Source organism: Aethalodelphis obliquidens, unplaced genomic scaffold (genome assembly GCF_003676395.1).
Source record: "Aethalodelphis obliquidens isolate GAN/ISIS:26980383/991018 unplaced genomic scaffold, ASM367639v1 scaffold43, whole genome shotgun sequence".
In the NCBI taxonomy this organism is placed as follows: Eukaryota; Metazoa; Chordata; class Mammalia; order Artiodactyla; family Delphinidae; genus Aethalodelphis; species Aethalodelphis obliquidens.
Window position 1 is genome coordinate 14,964,968 of NW_020837987.1, and position 15,369 is coordinate 14,980,336.

General features: G+C 59.7%; 1 protein-coding gene across 1 annotated transcript in view; it reads right to left on the bottom strand.

Moving 5' to 3' along the window:
* The window catches only part of SHANK1 (SH3 and multiple ankyrin repeat domains 1), a 44,138-nt gene extending 32,187 nt beyond the window's left edge, over positions 1-11,951 (bottom strand). Inside the window, 10 exon segments of the mRNA XM_027079101.1 lie at positions 622-952; positions 1,203-1,269; positions 1,509-1,586; positions 6,563-6,679; positions 7,131-7,298; positions 8,987-9,138; positions 9,234-9,342; positions 10,619-10,690; positions 11,179-11,382; positions 11,585-11,951. Of these exon segments, the coding sequence (XP_026934902.1) occupies positions 622-952; positions 1,203-1,269; positions 1,509-1,586; positions 6,563-6,679; positions 7,131-7,298; positions 8,987-9,138; positions 9,234-9,342; positions 10,619-10,690; positions 11,179-11,382; positions 11,585-11,842 (1,556 nt within the window). The 5' untranslated portion in view covers positions 11,843-11,951.
* Between the last annotated feature and the right edge of the window lie 3,418 nt (positions 11,952-15,369).

The window sequence follows — 15,369 nt, forward strand, 5'->3', positions numbered from 1 at the left end:
CTGAGCTCCGACTGTGTCATCCCTGGCTCACGAGCCTTCAGCGACTCCCGGCTTCCTCCTGGGTTGAGTCCAACTCCTCTGCCTGCCATCCCTGACCCGCCATGATCTCCCTCCCGCCCACGTCCTCAGGACAGGCTGGCCAGCCACAGCACCCCCTTCCCGTCCTCCTCTAGCCAGCCTGGCCTCTTTACCCCAGGATGCCCCCTGCCCACCCTCCCCACCTCTGGTCTCATCTCCAAGCTTGGAAACCCCTCCCTGACCCCCTCGCCCACCCCCTCTCTGTTTGGCTTCCTCTCACCTTGCCCCGTCTGTCTGTCTGTCCAACATGTCTTTTGGGCACCTCCCGCCCAGGCCCATGGAGCAGGTGCTCAGCTAAACGCTGGTGCGCTTGGACTTGGCTGCAAGACTGTGGCTCACGGTGCCCTCACTGCCTCAAGGGTTAGGAGAGGGGTCTGGTAGTCTGGGGCTGGGACCAGTGAGGTGGGTGGGTGGGGGACCAGCCATGTGTGGGACAGGAGGGAGGCAGCTGGGATGGCCCGGGGTGGGGCGCGGAGCTGTGGCTCTGACGAGGGGATCTGGCTGGGATGGGGTCTGTGGGAGCAGGGCTGAGCCCTTCCCTACCTGGGCCGTCCACGCGGCTGCCTCTTGGCCTCCTCGGGGTGCCTCCCTCGGGATGGGGAGCGGGCCCGGGCGCCCCGGGGGCTGCTGGCACTGCGGAGGGTCCCACTGCTGAGCTTGGTGCTGGGGGCCGAGGGCTGCGGCTGGCCCTGGGGCCCTGAGGTAGGGCCGGGGGCCCCGGCGGACGAGGTCCCCGGGGCGGCGAACACCATCCAGTCAGGCAGGGCCATGCTGGTATCGCTGTTGGCCCGCAGCAGCGCGGGGGGCACCGTCAGCCCCACGCCGGGAGGTCCCCGTCGCCGGGCTGCGTACTTGGGGGACTCCTGGAAGGGCACTGAGGGGGCATGGCGGCAGGAGGGCAGAGGGAGGCAGAGGCAGGTGGGGAGGGCATGCGGGTGAGAGACGGTGGCGGGGGAGCGTGAGGGGAGAAAGACAGAGATAAGAAAGAGTGGGCTGCCTGGAACCCCACCCCTGCCGCTGCTCAGGTGTATTTGATCCCATCCCGGCCCCCACATCAGGTTCACCGACTCCCCAATCCCACCACGCACCCCCAGGCCCACAGCTTCTCCCCTTAGCTCACTCACCCACGTCCTGTTCTCGATGGTTTCGGATCAGCTCCCCAAGTTCAAAATTCCCAGCAATCACTGCCACCTGGCGGGAGGGGGAGAGAGCCCAGGGAGGAGAGAGAAAGAGACAGAGAGAGAGAGAGAAAACAGGAAACACTGTGAGGTCTATGGCCAGCTGTCCCCCCAAACCTTCACCCCAGTAACTTCGTCCTTCCTCCTCTCGCTGACCAAGTGCCTCCCTCCCAGCACCCCAAAGTCTCCCACCTTCCCTACCCCCTCTGTGTTCTTCATGCCCGCTCCCAACCAGCCCTGACAGCCCCAGACCTGGAAGGGGGTCTGGCCGCTGTTATTCTTCACATCCTTGTCGGCTCCTCGGTAGAGGAGTATCCTAGCACACGTCTCCTGATGGTCAGGGGCACAGGGTGAAAGGGAAAAAAAAACACAGTTAAGGTCACCATGAGTGGACACAGACACTGTGCTAAGAACTTCCAGAACCATCTGATGGAAACCCGTCCCGCCCTGGACAGCAGCCGCTTGCCCTTTAAATGCGGCCGGTCCAAACTGAGAGGTGCCCGTGCATACGAAATACACACCGGACCTCAAGGACTTGGCATGAAAAACGTAATTGAAACATCTCTAATATGTTTTCTCCATTTTTTAAAAAGTCCTTATTGAATTTGTTACAATATTGCTTCTGTTTTATGTTTTGGTTCCTTGGTCACAAGGCATGTGGGATCTTAGCTCCCGGACCAGGGATCGAACCCACACCCCCTGCATTGGAAGGTGAAGTCTCAACCACTGGACCGCCAGGGACGTCCCTCTAAAAATTTTATGCTGATTACACATTGAAAGGATAATAGTTTGGATACACTGGGTTAAATAGAATATGCTACTAAAATTAATGTTACCTGTTTTCTTCCTTTTTTTAAAAGTGGCTCCTGAGACATTTAAAATTACACGTGCGACTCAGGTTATAGCCTATCGGACAGCGCTAACCTAAACGCTGTCCAGGGGTTTTATTATTATTATTATTTTATTGAAGTATAGTTGATTTACTATGTTGTGTTAATTACTGCTGTACAGAAAAGTGATTCAGTTCAGTTACACACACACACACACACACACACACACACATCCTTTTTTAAAATTATTCTTTTCCATTATAGTTTATCATAGGAGATTGACTATAGCTCTCTGTGCTATACAGTAAGACCTTGCCGTTTATCCATTTTATATATAGCAGTTTGCATCTGCTAACCCCAGCCTCCCAATCAGGGGTTCTCATCTTCAGCACTAGTGGTATTTAGGGCCCAGACAAGTCTTTGTAGCGGGGGTGGTGGTGGTGTGTGTCATCCTGCGCATCGTAGGGCTTTGAGCAGCATCCCTGGGCTCTACCACTAGATGCCAGTAGCACTCCCCTCCCCAGTCGTGACAACCAAGGATGTCTGCGGACACTGCCAGATGTCCCCTGGGAGGCAGAAGCATCCCGTTTGAGAGCCACCAATTCAAACCTCTTGGAGGGCTGACTATGTTGCACGTCTGGTGCTCAGCACTTTCGAGGAGGTAGCCACCGAAGGGCCCAACAATTCCAAGAGATGGAAATTAGTGTCCCCATTTTACAGATGAGGAAACTAAGGCTTCAAAAGGAGCTCAAGGTCATGTGGCTGGTGACGACCAGCACTCGGATTTGAACCCAGCTTTTTCTGAGTCCCAAGCCTTTGCTCTAATCACACACTCTGCTAGACGCAGAAGGAAGGGGGCAGTGGGGCCAGGGTCGGGCAGTGGGGGAAGGGATGTCAATCACAACATGTCACTCTCTCTCACGCTTTGGGTCAGACCCAATGTCTTTGCCCTGGCCTAGGAGGCCCCTGCTGATCTGCCTGCCCTGCCCCTCCACGCCCCCCAGCCTCACCAACTTCATCTTCTACCACTTTTCCTTGCTCCCCATGCTCCAGCCACACTGGCCTCCTTCCTCTGACAAGCACGCTCCTGCCCCAGGGCCTTTGCACCTGCTGCTTCCTCTGCTTGGAATTCTCTGCCCCTAGATCTCTGTACAGCTCACTTTCTCACTTTCCCACTTGATTCATGTTTTTGCTCAGATGCTACTTCTTCAGAAAAGGTCCCTCTGACTATCCTGTTGAAAATAACCCCTTGTCCGGTTCCTGGCTTTATTTTAATTTACATGATACCTGCTATGTGCCGGGCATTCTTCTAAGCCAGAATTAACTCATCTTCTCATAACACTGCCTCCCTGAAACTATATTTCTATGTTATTCGTCTCTAGCATCTCTCCCCCACTACAATGTCCGTTTCAGAGAGGCATGGGTTTGTCTGTGGCACCCACCACCTGGCACAGTGCTTGGCCCGTAAGAGCTGTTCGATAAACACTTGCTGGATGAGGGGATGTCCTCTCCCTTCATCTTGGCCTGGCCAGATGCAACCTGGCCCCCAGCTCAGCTCCACTCCAGATCCCCAAGATGCTGATTTAACCAGAATTCACAAAACACCTGCTTGGTCTCACCCTCTTCACGTGACAAACCCATCAAGGATGCTTGTACGGGTCTATCCTACAGGACAGGCTCAGAGAGGGCAAATCCATGGCCAAGGTCACACAGCCAGTCAGTGGGGCAGCTAGGACTCAAACCCAGCCTTCTCATCTTAGTGCTCATCTATCTCCTGTGAAAGCACAACTCCGATTGCCCAAGTCCAGCGGCCCTCCGATTGGACAGCAAAGTTAGCCAGGTTCGTTTTCTGGATGTGTTTGTGAGTGCGAGTGTGCGTGTCCATGTGTGCACATGCTGTCTCCCCAGCTAGACTGTAAATTAGTGCCATGTGTGTGTTTGCATATCTGCCAGCCCCCACTGCCACCTTGCCTAGCACAGGCCCAGAGCATCTCTTTCAGCTTAACCAGCAGTTCACTACACTCCTAGAGAACCTCACAGTTACTGGTGCGCTAGCACTTATCTCACTGTATTGCAACTATTTGTTTACACATCTGCCTCTTCACCAGACTGCGAACTCCCCCCACCCTCCCGAGGACAGGCGCCGTGCGGTGTCTGATGCATCTCACAAGCGGGCACACAGTAGGTGCTCAAGCAATGTGCACGGAAAGGATGAGGACGGAGGATGTGGCGTTGAGTCATTCAAAATTCAATTCGTTCAAGTCATTCATTCATTCACGGAGTCATTCAATCTATCTCGAAGCAAATACCTGTTGAATGTTCTGAGTTGGGTGCTGTGCGTGGTCTTGGGGGAAATCAAGGCATCTGATCCATCATTCATTCAATCATTCATTCACTCACTCATTTATTCAACAAAGAGACATCTAAGCCTACTATATGCTGGGGCCTTGGGACAGAGCGATTGATCAGACTTAGGCCCTACCCCCTGAAGAGCTCACAGCCTGGACATGGACCTGATCTTCACCACCAGAGGCTAGACGGGCATGCCAGGAGGCCAGAGGGGCAGAGAGTGAGGAAATCTTTCAGACCCAGCTCTGGGCCTTGGGAAGCTTAAAGTCTGGGAGGGAAGACAAGGGGAGAGAAAGTCGGAAGAGAACTTGCGTTTGTCAAGCATCTATTTGCTAAGCACCAGGCCGAGAGCAAGCAAAACATTCCCACCCTTGATCCTTTGCAAGGTAGGTGTTACTGACCCATTTCACAGATGAGAAAGGAGAAGCACAAGGCGGGGAAATGGCTGGCTCATCCGACCCGCTTAGAGTTAACTGTTCCCTCTGTATAACTACATACACGCTACATTTCCCTATTCCGATTACTGGTATGGTTTCTGTCTCCTGACCTGATCCTGACTGATAACGGCAATGATGATGATAATAATAATTATTATTTTTATAGCTGCCTTCTAGGGGTGAGCACTTAATACACATGACCTTTCATCCCCTTCCATCAGCTGACGTTATTCCCATTTCTGAGAGCGGGACGGAACCTCAGAGAGGGAACAGGACTTGTTTGGGGCATCCTGGCCTGTGCACAGGCTATTGAGTCAGAAAATCCGGACACGAGGCCCGTGTCAGGGAGTAGGAGAGACAGATGCACTGGCGGGGGGTGGGGGGTGGGGGCGGGGAAGTGACGGCAATCTGACAAACTCTGAGTTCTCCCTCTGCGGGGCGCAGAGCAGACGGCTTGCCGCCACAAGGCAGCACGTGGCTACCTGCCACGTCCTGGCACTGCAAGTTCTGATGAGGCAGAAGGGACTGGGGCTGTTCTGGAAGACTTCCTGGAGGAGGGGGAAGAGGCTGATGGATCAGCCACAGCATGCCAGGCCCTGGCCTCCGAAGTCCCTGCAGCGACCGTCTAAGGGCAGGAGCCTTGGGAAGCGGGTGGGGAGACTGAGACGCCGGAGGGGAGGCTGACCTGCCCAGGATCGCCTGGTGCACAGGTGGCAAAGTGACTGGGATGAGCAGGCTAAGAGCCTCGGCTCTTGCCAACCCAACTGGCCACTACATCACAGCTGGAGTGGGTACGCGAGACCCCCCCACCCCCCGCCAGCTCTTTACTGTTCACCTCCACTCACAACTCCTGAACTGCGGACTGTCCACCCAGCCCTGAATTGCTACAACTTGCGACACACTCTTGTCCCCTTCAGGGGTTGTGGTTTGGCCTTTCCCCTGTCCCCTGCAGTGGGTGATGCTCCCCTGGCAGCTGGAGACCCATTAGAAATAGGACCCTCAGGGATTAACACATACACGCTACTATATGTAAAACAGGTCATCAACAAGGACCTACGGCATGGCACGGGAGCTCTACTCGATATTCTGTAATAACCTATATGGGAGAAGAACTTGAAAAAGAAGGGGTGCATGTCTACGGATAACGGAATCACTTTGCTGTACACCTGAAACTAACACAACATTGAATGTCTGCTCTACTCCGATATAAAATAGAAATTAAAAATTAAAGCAATAGGACCATTGGAGTTCCTTGCACTTCGAGGAGCAATCCCGACTCTCTCCCCTCTGGCTTTCTGGCACAGGCTACTCCCTCTGCCTGGAACACCCTTTCTGCCCTCTTCTGCTTGGCCAACTCATCGTCTCAGCACTGATGGCACGCCCTCCAGAGAGCCACCTTCACCCCAGCCCCAAGGCCAAGCCCAGCCGTGGGCGCCCACAGGGACCTGGATTCCCGGTGACCGCCCTCCGAACACTCGGGATCATAACGGCAGGGTGTGTCCCTGATGGAGGGGCTGCCTGCCTTAATCACTACTGTGTCCTTAGCACCCAGGCCTGAGCCTGACACAGGGAAGGTGTTCAGGAAATATCTGCTGAATGAATGAATGAAGTAGTGAAAGAACAGAGGGCACGGGGAGGCTGGGAGGCTGGAGTCAGGAGGAGGGCCCGGGGCGGGTGCTGCAGGGCAGACCTTATTGTAGAGGGCGCAGATGTGCAGGGCCGTGTTCCCCGAGGCGTTCTGGGCTCCAGGCTCAGCCCCATAGAAGAGCAGGTGTTCCAGGTGCTGAGAATGGCCCCTCTGGCAGGCCTGGAGAGGATTGGGAGTGGAGGAGGCTGGAACAGACCCACCTGGCCATGGCATCTGTCTGTCTCCTTCACCTCGAGGTCAGGAAGCTGTACATCCACCTCCCCTTCTCCTTTCAACCCCCATTCCTGCTTAGGAACTCACGCCGCCAGCTTTGCAAGTCCTTCCAAGGCCCAGGGCACTGGGCTGGCTCCTCGGGAGGGTCGAGAGGCCATCCCCACTCATCTCAGGGATCGAGGTTTCCAGGTCCCACGCCATCCCCTTTAGGGTCCCGGTGTTGACGCCCTCATCTTTTCCTCTTTGGGGACCATGCTACTCCCACCCCTCCCCTCTGTGAGGACCCCAGCATCTGGAGCCCTAGCTCCTTGGACCGGGGTCCCTGATCCCTGGCCCCCTCAGCGTCCAGCAAACCACCCATGCAGCCCCCAGCCCCTCCTGGCCGAGTCAGGAGCACCTGGTGGATCTCCTGCCAGCCGTTCTCATCAGCTATGCCCAGCTGGGCCCTGTTGTACAGGAGCAGCTCACAGCAGCGGGGGTCGCCCCCCACCATAGCCGTATGGAACAGAGGAGTCAGCCCCCGGCGGTCCTTGTAGTTGGGGGAACCCCCAAGATCCAGGAGCGCCTAGGAAGGGAAAAAAGAAGACAGTCAGACACGTACTGGCTCATGCTGAAGGGCCAGTGGGGAGAGGAGTCCTGGGTAACCCACACTGGCCAATGCCAGAGCTGGTTCTGCCACGATGCCCTTGAGCGACCTTGATACTGGCCCTTCCCCTCTCAGAGCCTCTCGTCCCTGTGAACTATGAAGGGATTGGGAAGATGCCTCCAGAGGACCCTCCCGCTCTGAAATCCTGCCCAACCTTCCCCCATGGGCGACAACGTTTGGGGAGCCACTGAAGGAGCCTAGTGCCTCAGTGCCCACCTACTCAACAGGCTGGTTCGGGGGACAAATGAGAGAACGGAGTCTGGGTGCAGGATGGTCCCTGGCTGGGCGGGAGGTGTTATCAGGACCGGGACCCTGAGGACGAGGCACAGAAGGAAGTCTGGGAGGGGGCAAGCTTGGCTTAAAGCCACTTGGCCAGCCTCACAGGGGCTGGGGGCTCGGGGGCAGGGAGCGGGCCCGCTCAAGTAACAGCTCCGGGCCTGGAAGGCTGGCAGCATCGAGCACGTTAGGAAAGCCCTGTGTGGGGAGAGTCTGCGGTGGCACTGTCCCATAGAACATTCGCAACGCCTGTGGTGACGGCAACAGTCTACAGGCGCACGATCCAATATGGCAGCCGCATGTGGGCTACCGGGTGCTTGCACGTGGCTAGTAAGCCTGAGAAGCGCAAGTTTTGATTTTAGTGCATTTGAATCCGTTGACATCTACACAACCCCACGTGGCTGGTGGCTGCTGGACTGGACAGCGCAGGCCTGGGGGGAGGGGTGGGTGCGGGCAGGGGCGGGGTCTGGGGGAGGGGTGCACATAAAGAGGGTCTGTGGTTCCAGGGCTGCAAGGCAGACCTCTGGGGCTGGTGTTCAGGGATCTTCAAGAAAGGGGTGGAGGAAGCAGGAGAGGCTCCATTCAGCTGGACCGTCTATGAAACCTGGTGTTTATCGAGAGCTCTGGGGGCGGTCTAGCCTGCCCTGTGTATGAAGAGGGATCAAGTGCCCTTGGGCGGGGGGAAAAGAAGCCCGTTTTTAAATTAGACCGGGCGAGCTGACTCCGTGTATGTATTTTGAGGGTCTACAAGGTTTGTCAATCTGGGAAGGCACATTCTAGACGCTGCACTGGAGGAGGGGGCTGCGAGAGAAGGGGGTGTGTTTGGGGGGTGAGCTGCTAGGTTGGGAAGGGTAGGTGGAGGCGCTGAGGGCCAGGGTCCGGAGGAGGCAGATGAAGGGGCTGTGTCTGCAGGGTGTGTATGGAGGAGGGTCCGTATCTGGGGGCACAGCAGGGAGCTCGCTCTGCATTTTAAAGGCCACCAGGAGAGTCCACAGGTCAGGGAGACAGAGGTAGGTGTTGGTGTAGAGCTGGGTCGGAGGGAATGGAGAAGTTCTGGGTGTCAGGAAATTAACATGATCTACCTGCGTGTAGGGCAAGGGTCCACGCGACCATCAACTACAGCTGATCATGAGCCCTGAGCTGGGGCGGGGGGGGGGGGGCGCTCCTGGAGGTCCCAGGAGGGTGTCGGACTCAGTCAGAGTAGCAGCAATGGAGGCGAGGTGGAGGAGGGGTCTGGGTCAATTGGCCCAGTGCAGTCTGGGCGAGAAGCATGGTAATTTGGGGGCGCCTCTGAGCTCTGGGGGGGGTCCCGGGAGGATCTAGCACCTCACCGTGAGAGCGAGGCAGTGACGGGCACACGCGGCCTTGTGTAGCGCTGTCATGCCATCCCGGGCCCGGAAGTCGATGTGGGCCCCGCCCAGGCACAGGGTTCGAATCACCTCTACAGAGCCTTCTGTCTGGGCAGCCAGCGTCAGGGGGGTCTCTGGTGGGGGCGGACGGGAAAGGCCGGTCACATGCAACCCCTAGGCCTCGTTCTTAACTCTCCAGCCCTCCCAAAGTGCCCGGCCCCCACCCTACCTCCTGAATCCGAGTCATGGTAATTGGGGTCCAGCCCCTTGTCCAGCAGCCGTGCCACCTTATCGGATGTCCCGAGCTGCACGTACTCCAGGAACTTCTTCAACCCCGTCTGAGGCATAGACAAGAGAAGACAGGCCGGTCAGGAAGGAAGGGAGCAAAGCTGGGCTCTGGAGCAGTGCTGTCCAGTGGAAATACACAGGAAGCCACACACGTCATTGAAAAGTCCCTAGTAGCCGCCATTTTTTTTTTTTTTAAAAAAGGAAGGGAAACTTGCAATTACATTCAAATTCACTTTACTTTAATGTCCTCTTTTTTTTTTTTTTTTTTTTTTTGCGGTACGCGGGCCTCTCACTGTTGTGGCCTCTCCCGTTGCGGACGCACAGGCCCAGCAGCCATGGCCCATGGGAGCAGCCGCTCCGCGGCATGTGGGATCCTCCCGGACCAGGGCACGAACCTGTGTCCCCTGCATCGGCAGGCGGACTCTCAGCCACTGTGCCACCAGGGAAGCCCCTGACCTATCTCTTTTTAATCTACTATATCTACAATATTACCGTGTCAACAGATAATCCACATGAGATTTATTAACGAGATATTTTACTTTTGGGGGTACTGAGTCTTCCAAATCCAGTGTGTATTTCACACAGCGAGGCTCAGTTCGGACCTGCAGGTACCCAGGGGGCCGTATGTGTCTGGAAGCACCTGCAGTGGATGGTACAGGTCTGGACGGATGGAATATTTTGGGGAGGACAGAGACAAAGGCACGGTGGAGTGGGGATGGGGATGAGAAGATGCCTGGGAGCTTTCTTCCCAAGTGTCAAGGATCCTTCACTTCACTTCTGACCAAAGCAGCCCCCTGGCTTCTTCCCGGCTTTTGGGGACCAGAGGAGACGCAGGGGACATATAGTCTGAGGACTGGAGGGCAAGGAAGCAGGAGGATAAACGTGGCTGGGGAGGAGAGCATCCTTGGACCTGGTAGAGATTTAGGCTCTGGGATTGTGGGAACTGCAGGGTGTCTATGAAACAGTCCCTAGGCAGCGGGATGCTAGATGTCAGAGTCACAGGCCAAGGAAGGAGGGCCCTGAGGGGATATAGGGGACCTAGGAGATGAGAGGGGAGAATCCAAAGATGAAGAAGGTGGAACCGAGGTGGAAATGGTGTGAGCCTGGGCAGAAGCACAAGGAGGAAAGAGAGGAGATAAAAAAGGCTATGATAGGGTTAGCAAGGGCACTTGGGGTTGTTCCAAATGTGACACAGCATCCCAAGTTACGTGGGGGACCCTGGCAGAGGCAGAGAAGGCTTGGAGGGCTGTTGGGAAGAGATAGGAGAGAAAATGGTTGGGCAGGGAGCTCCAGGTGGGAGGGCAAGTGCCAGCAGGGTTCTCTCACCTTCGTGTGCAACTTGGCCAGCTGCTTCTCATCCAGGTTGGTCTGTTTGTAAACTCGGGTCTTGTATCGGAACTGAGGCCAGGGGTGGGGTAAAGGGAGAGACAGAGACTCAAAATCAGGGGTCTGGACCCCCTTCTGAGCCAGGAGTCAACTCTGGGTCAGGGTAGAAATAGCCCCAGAGCCTTGGCTGGGTGGGCAGAGCGGTGCTAGGCCACCAGGGGCATGTGGACTGCAACCCCTAGGGAGTCTGGACCCCATGGGGAAGGTTCTAGAATACCTACTGTAATTGGGCATCCTTTCCCACTTTGATTGATAACGGGAAGCTTGGGGCTGGAAAATGACTTGCCCAAGGTCACTCCACCGGTCAGAGGCAGAAGGCACGGTAATTTGGACTCAGGCCTCTCTGGCTCTGATTCTTAGGTGCCCCCCGAATCCAGAAGAGCCCACTGGGTTTTCCCTTGCCAAGGTCTTGGCTGGGAGAAAAAACGGGGAGGGGCAGATGTGTCTCAGGACGCGTCTTCTGTCATCTGTGAAGGGGCCAGGAAGGCTGTGGGCCTCACCTCCAGGTAGGGCACCCCCTTCTCGAAGGACTGGGGGTACTCCCGCAGCAGCCGTTCCTCCTCCAGGAAGTTGGCGTCGCGGCCCGACGTGGCCGGCTGGAACAGGCCGTAGTTGAGGACATCCTGCAGGCTCTCGCTCAGGGCACAGAGCACCTGCTGCTTGGCCGTCCAGATGGTGGCATCTGGGTTGAAGCGCAGGCATTTCTGGTGGGGGGGCAACAGGAAGGGGCCTGAGGTGGTGTGGGAAGGGGCCGTGGGTGATTCCAGGGACAGAGTGGGTGTTGGGGGCAATACGTGGGGGTCTGGAAATTGGGGGCCACGTGTAAGGACACCCAGCACCGGAGGCCTCCCCGTGCAGGCTCGGGTCCCTCTCCCGCCCCGCCCCTCCTCCGGCCAGCGGGCTCACTGTCTGGTGCAGGTCAGGGATGCCAATCCTAAAGACCATCATGCTGAAGTGGGCGTCGTCTGGGACAGACATGGAGCGGCCCTGGAGGCCTCGAACCGAGGCCAGGCTACCAGGTCCCCCGCTGCCCCGGCCCCGGGTCCCCCGGGGGCCTCTCCCGGGCCCGTCTGGGGAGCTGTCGGACTCTGAGCCCCCCTCGGGACACTCGCTGGCACTGTGGCGTTCCTCGTCCTCGCTTGACGCGGGGCTGTGGGTCATCATGGGGCCACGGGGCGACGGGGGACGGCAGCATCACAGGCGGCTGCGGGGGGCCAAGGGCGGCTGTCAGACTAGGAACCCAGACCCCCTGGAGGCCACAGGCGCACTCAGTGGACAAATGGTCAAGGGCAGCCGCCCCACCCTGCCCGAGGGAGGCAGGAAGGAGGCTGGACACACCCCCCAGACACTCCTACAGCCTCCAAGCTCTAGCTCTAGCGCTCTCTCTCTCTCTCTCTCTCTCTCTCCCCTTCTCTCGTGCACACACACACACACACCAATCCTGCCATGCTTCCTGCACGTCTCCTTCCCTGCCCTTGGCCTTGCTCGCAGCCCCCCGCCCCTCCTGCGCCCCACTTTGCCGCTGACCCAGCGTGGTGGTGTCCCAGAAACCGCAAAATCACCGCGGGAGCTACTGGCCCACTTTGCCAGGCCACGGATAAGGCAGCTAAAATTAGCTGAGGACAGACAGGTGGGCGACCCACCGGCATCCTGCCCTCCTGGCCCCAGCCAGGGCCCTCACCTGAGATCCTCCCATCTTCCTCCTGGATAACTGGGGTGAGGCTGAGATGTAGTAATGGGGAGAGGATAACTGGGGTGAGGCTGAGATGTAGTAAGGGGGAGAGGATAACTGGGGTGAGGCTGACATGTAGTAAGGGGGAGAGGATAACTGGGGTGAGGCTGAGATGTAGTAAGGGGGAGAGGGAGGTGCCTTGAGCCTAGGGTGGAGCTGGTGACTTCGCTGAAGTGTGGCTGACAATGTGTGCAGAGGGCTGCTGGGGACCCGGTGTCCCAGGGGGCAGGGGCACTGAGATGGGGGTGTCACGGGGCAGAGCACCATGCAAGGGGTGTGCCGAGGGAACCACAAGAAGTTGCCTGTGCCAGTTTCTGGGGGCTTCTTGAGAGGGTGTGTGTGGGGGTGGGGAGGCTGGCCCTGGGAGGGCTGTCCAGGTGACAGCCACCCTGTCGGTGCACGGTGGGTGCAGATGACCTGTGTGTTTGCGGCCTGGCGCTGCTGGGTGGGTGGATTGGCATTGCCTGGTACTACTGGTGGCCCCACTCTGAGGGAGACTGGGGGGCTGGGAGGGAGGCTAAGAAGGGGGGTGAGACTCTGGGGGACTGGGGTGAGAGATCCTCTCCAGATCCCCACTATTCTTTGCCCCTGAGGGAGTCTTATCAGGGTGAGTCCCAGATGGGGTCCTTTTCTCTCATTTTCTCCACCCCCCCCACCCAGCACCGGAAACCAGAATGTCTGGTCTTGTCCCTCCCCCCCCCACACCAGGCCCGGCTCCTGCACGTTGCCATGGAGACGGGAAGCAGTGGTGGGTACTGCTGACTTTGGGGGAGTGGGGATGGGCTAGGGGGTTGGGGGAGGGAAGACAAAACGTGTGGCGGGGAGGAGAGTTCCAAGAGCTGTGGGCGAGCTAGTATCTAGCCGTGGGCAGGCCGACCCCTCCCCCAAGCGTGGCCACGGCTTCGAAGCCCCCTCCCCTTCTAGGTACCCCGCAGAGCTGCCCCTGCCTTACCCTTGCGGAAACCCCGGCCTCCTCCTACCCTTCCACTCCACATCCCACCTCCGGACCTGGGGCTGGCAGCCACTCCCCCTCCGCTGACCCTGCCTGACCCTCAGCCTCAACCGGGCACTAATGGGGTGGCCAGTGGCCTGAAAGCAAAAGTAGCCGGGTCCCCCCGCGCGTGCGGCGGCCCCCGACTCCCCGGCCCCTCCCCCTCAGGCCCAGAGGGAGGGAGCGGGCACACTCCGCCGGGGCGGCATGAATCAAACGCTCCGCGGCTAAGAATAGCGGCCACGCGGCGGGGAGGGGGGGGGGGGGGGGGAAGGGGGGGGGGGGGGGGGAGAAGGAGAGGGGGTGCCCTGGGAGGCGGCGGGGGGACGGGGGGCGGCTGGCTTGGCCGAGAGCCGGCCCGGGAGAATGAATGGAGGCGGAGAGAGGCGGGGAGAGGCGGGGAGAGGGAGCCGGGGCTGGGGCGGGCCGAGAAGCTGGTGGGGGAGAGCCCCGGTCCGGGGCGAGGGGGCGGGGGCACCCGGGAGCGGGACTCGGGGGCAGGAGCCGAGGGGGCAAGCCGGCCGGTGGAGAAGGAAGAGGGGACAGGGTGGGATGGGGGGGAGCTTGTGAAGGGGGGGGAGGGGACTGGAGGAGTCTGGAAGGCGAAGCAAGAGCTACAGGGGGTCGAAGGGGGCGGAGGAGGCCAAGGCCCAGAGCCCCGCCGGCGGAGACGGGCCCCGGGATGACCCAGGCAAGGGGCCTCGAGGGGTGGGGCCGCAGGAGCGGTCGAGGGGCCGAGGTGGGCCGGGATGGGCGAGGTGGGGGAGTGGCCGGGCAGGGCCAAGAGGCGGGTACAGCGACCGAGCCCTTGGCCCAGGAGCGCGGGGAGGCGGGTTCGGGCAGGGGGCTCTGCCGGCGGCGGATGGGGGCTGCATCCTCCCACCAAGTCTGCGATCTGGGACGGGGCACGGGGGACCGGGGTGTAACCTAATTTGACGTCGCCCGGGGCCACGCTCCCCTCCTCACCCCCCGCCCCCCCCACCGCACACCCGGGCCGGGAGCCCGGCTTTCAGCCAAGGACGTCCGGGGCGCCCCCGCCCCCTCCCGCGGCCCCGGGCCCGCCGTTCCCCCAGACCCCCGGTTTTCGGCCCCCTTACCTGCCTGGCGGGGCTGCTGAGTCCCGGTCGGCGGCGCCCGCGGCCCCTCCCCCCTCCCCCCCCCCCCCCCCCCCCCGGAGACGGGGGACCCTCAGGCCATGCCCCACCGCCCCGGAGGGCGAGCGGGCCCGGGGAGGCGGCGGGCGGGGGTCGGGGGGGCGGGCGGGGGTCCGAGGACCTCACCCCCCCCGTGGGCCGGGCCTGGCCATCCGCAGAGCGCCCCCCCTTCCGCCGCGGCCGCCGCGCCCCTCTTAGCTAGCCCGCCCCCGGCTCGGTCCGGCCGGCTCCGGGCGCCGCGTCTCCGCCTGCTCTTCCTCCTCCTCTTCCTCCGGCCGCCGCCGCCGCCGCCGCCGCCGCCGCCAGCTCCGCGCCTCCTCTGCCTCGCTTCTCGCTCTCTCGCTCTCGCTGTCTCTCCCTCACCCTGTCTCTCCCTCTCTCCCTCCCTCTCTCCCTCCTTCCCCTCTCTCCGCCCTCTCCCCTCCCTCCGGGAGCCGGCGGAGGAGACATCGCCCCTCCCCGCGCCCCCAAACCTCGCCCATCCCCCCGCCACCGCCGGCTCCGCCCCCTCCCCCACCGCTCCTCTCAGCCGCCTGGATCCCCGAACCCTGACTCCACCCCTGCTTGCCCCTGTACCCCGACGATGGGGACCCGCCCCCCAAGGGTACCTCTCCTCGCACCCCCAGGACCGCCCCTTCCCAGATCGCCCCCACCACCTCTACACACAGTAGGGTGCAATTAAATATTTGTTGCTAGACTCTACCCCGCCCAAATTGGATGGTGAGAGCTACAGATTCCTGTCATATCCCCCCAAACACACACACACACACACACACACACACACACACACACACACACACACACACACACACAC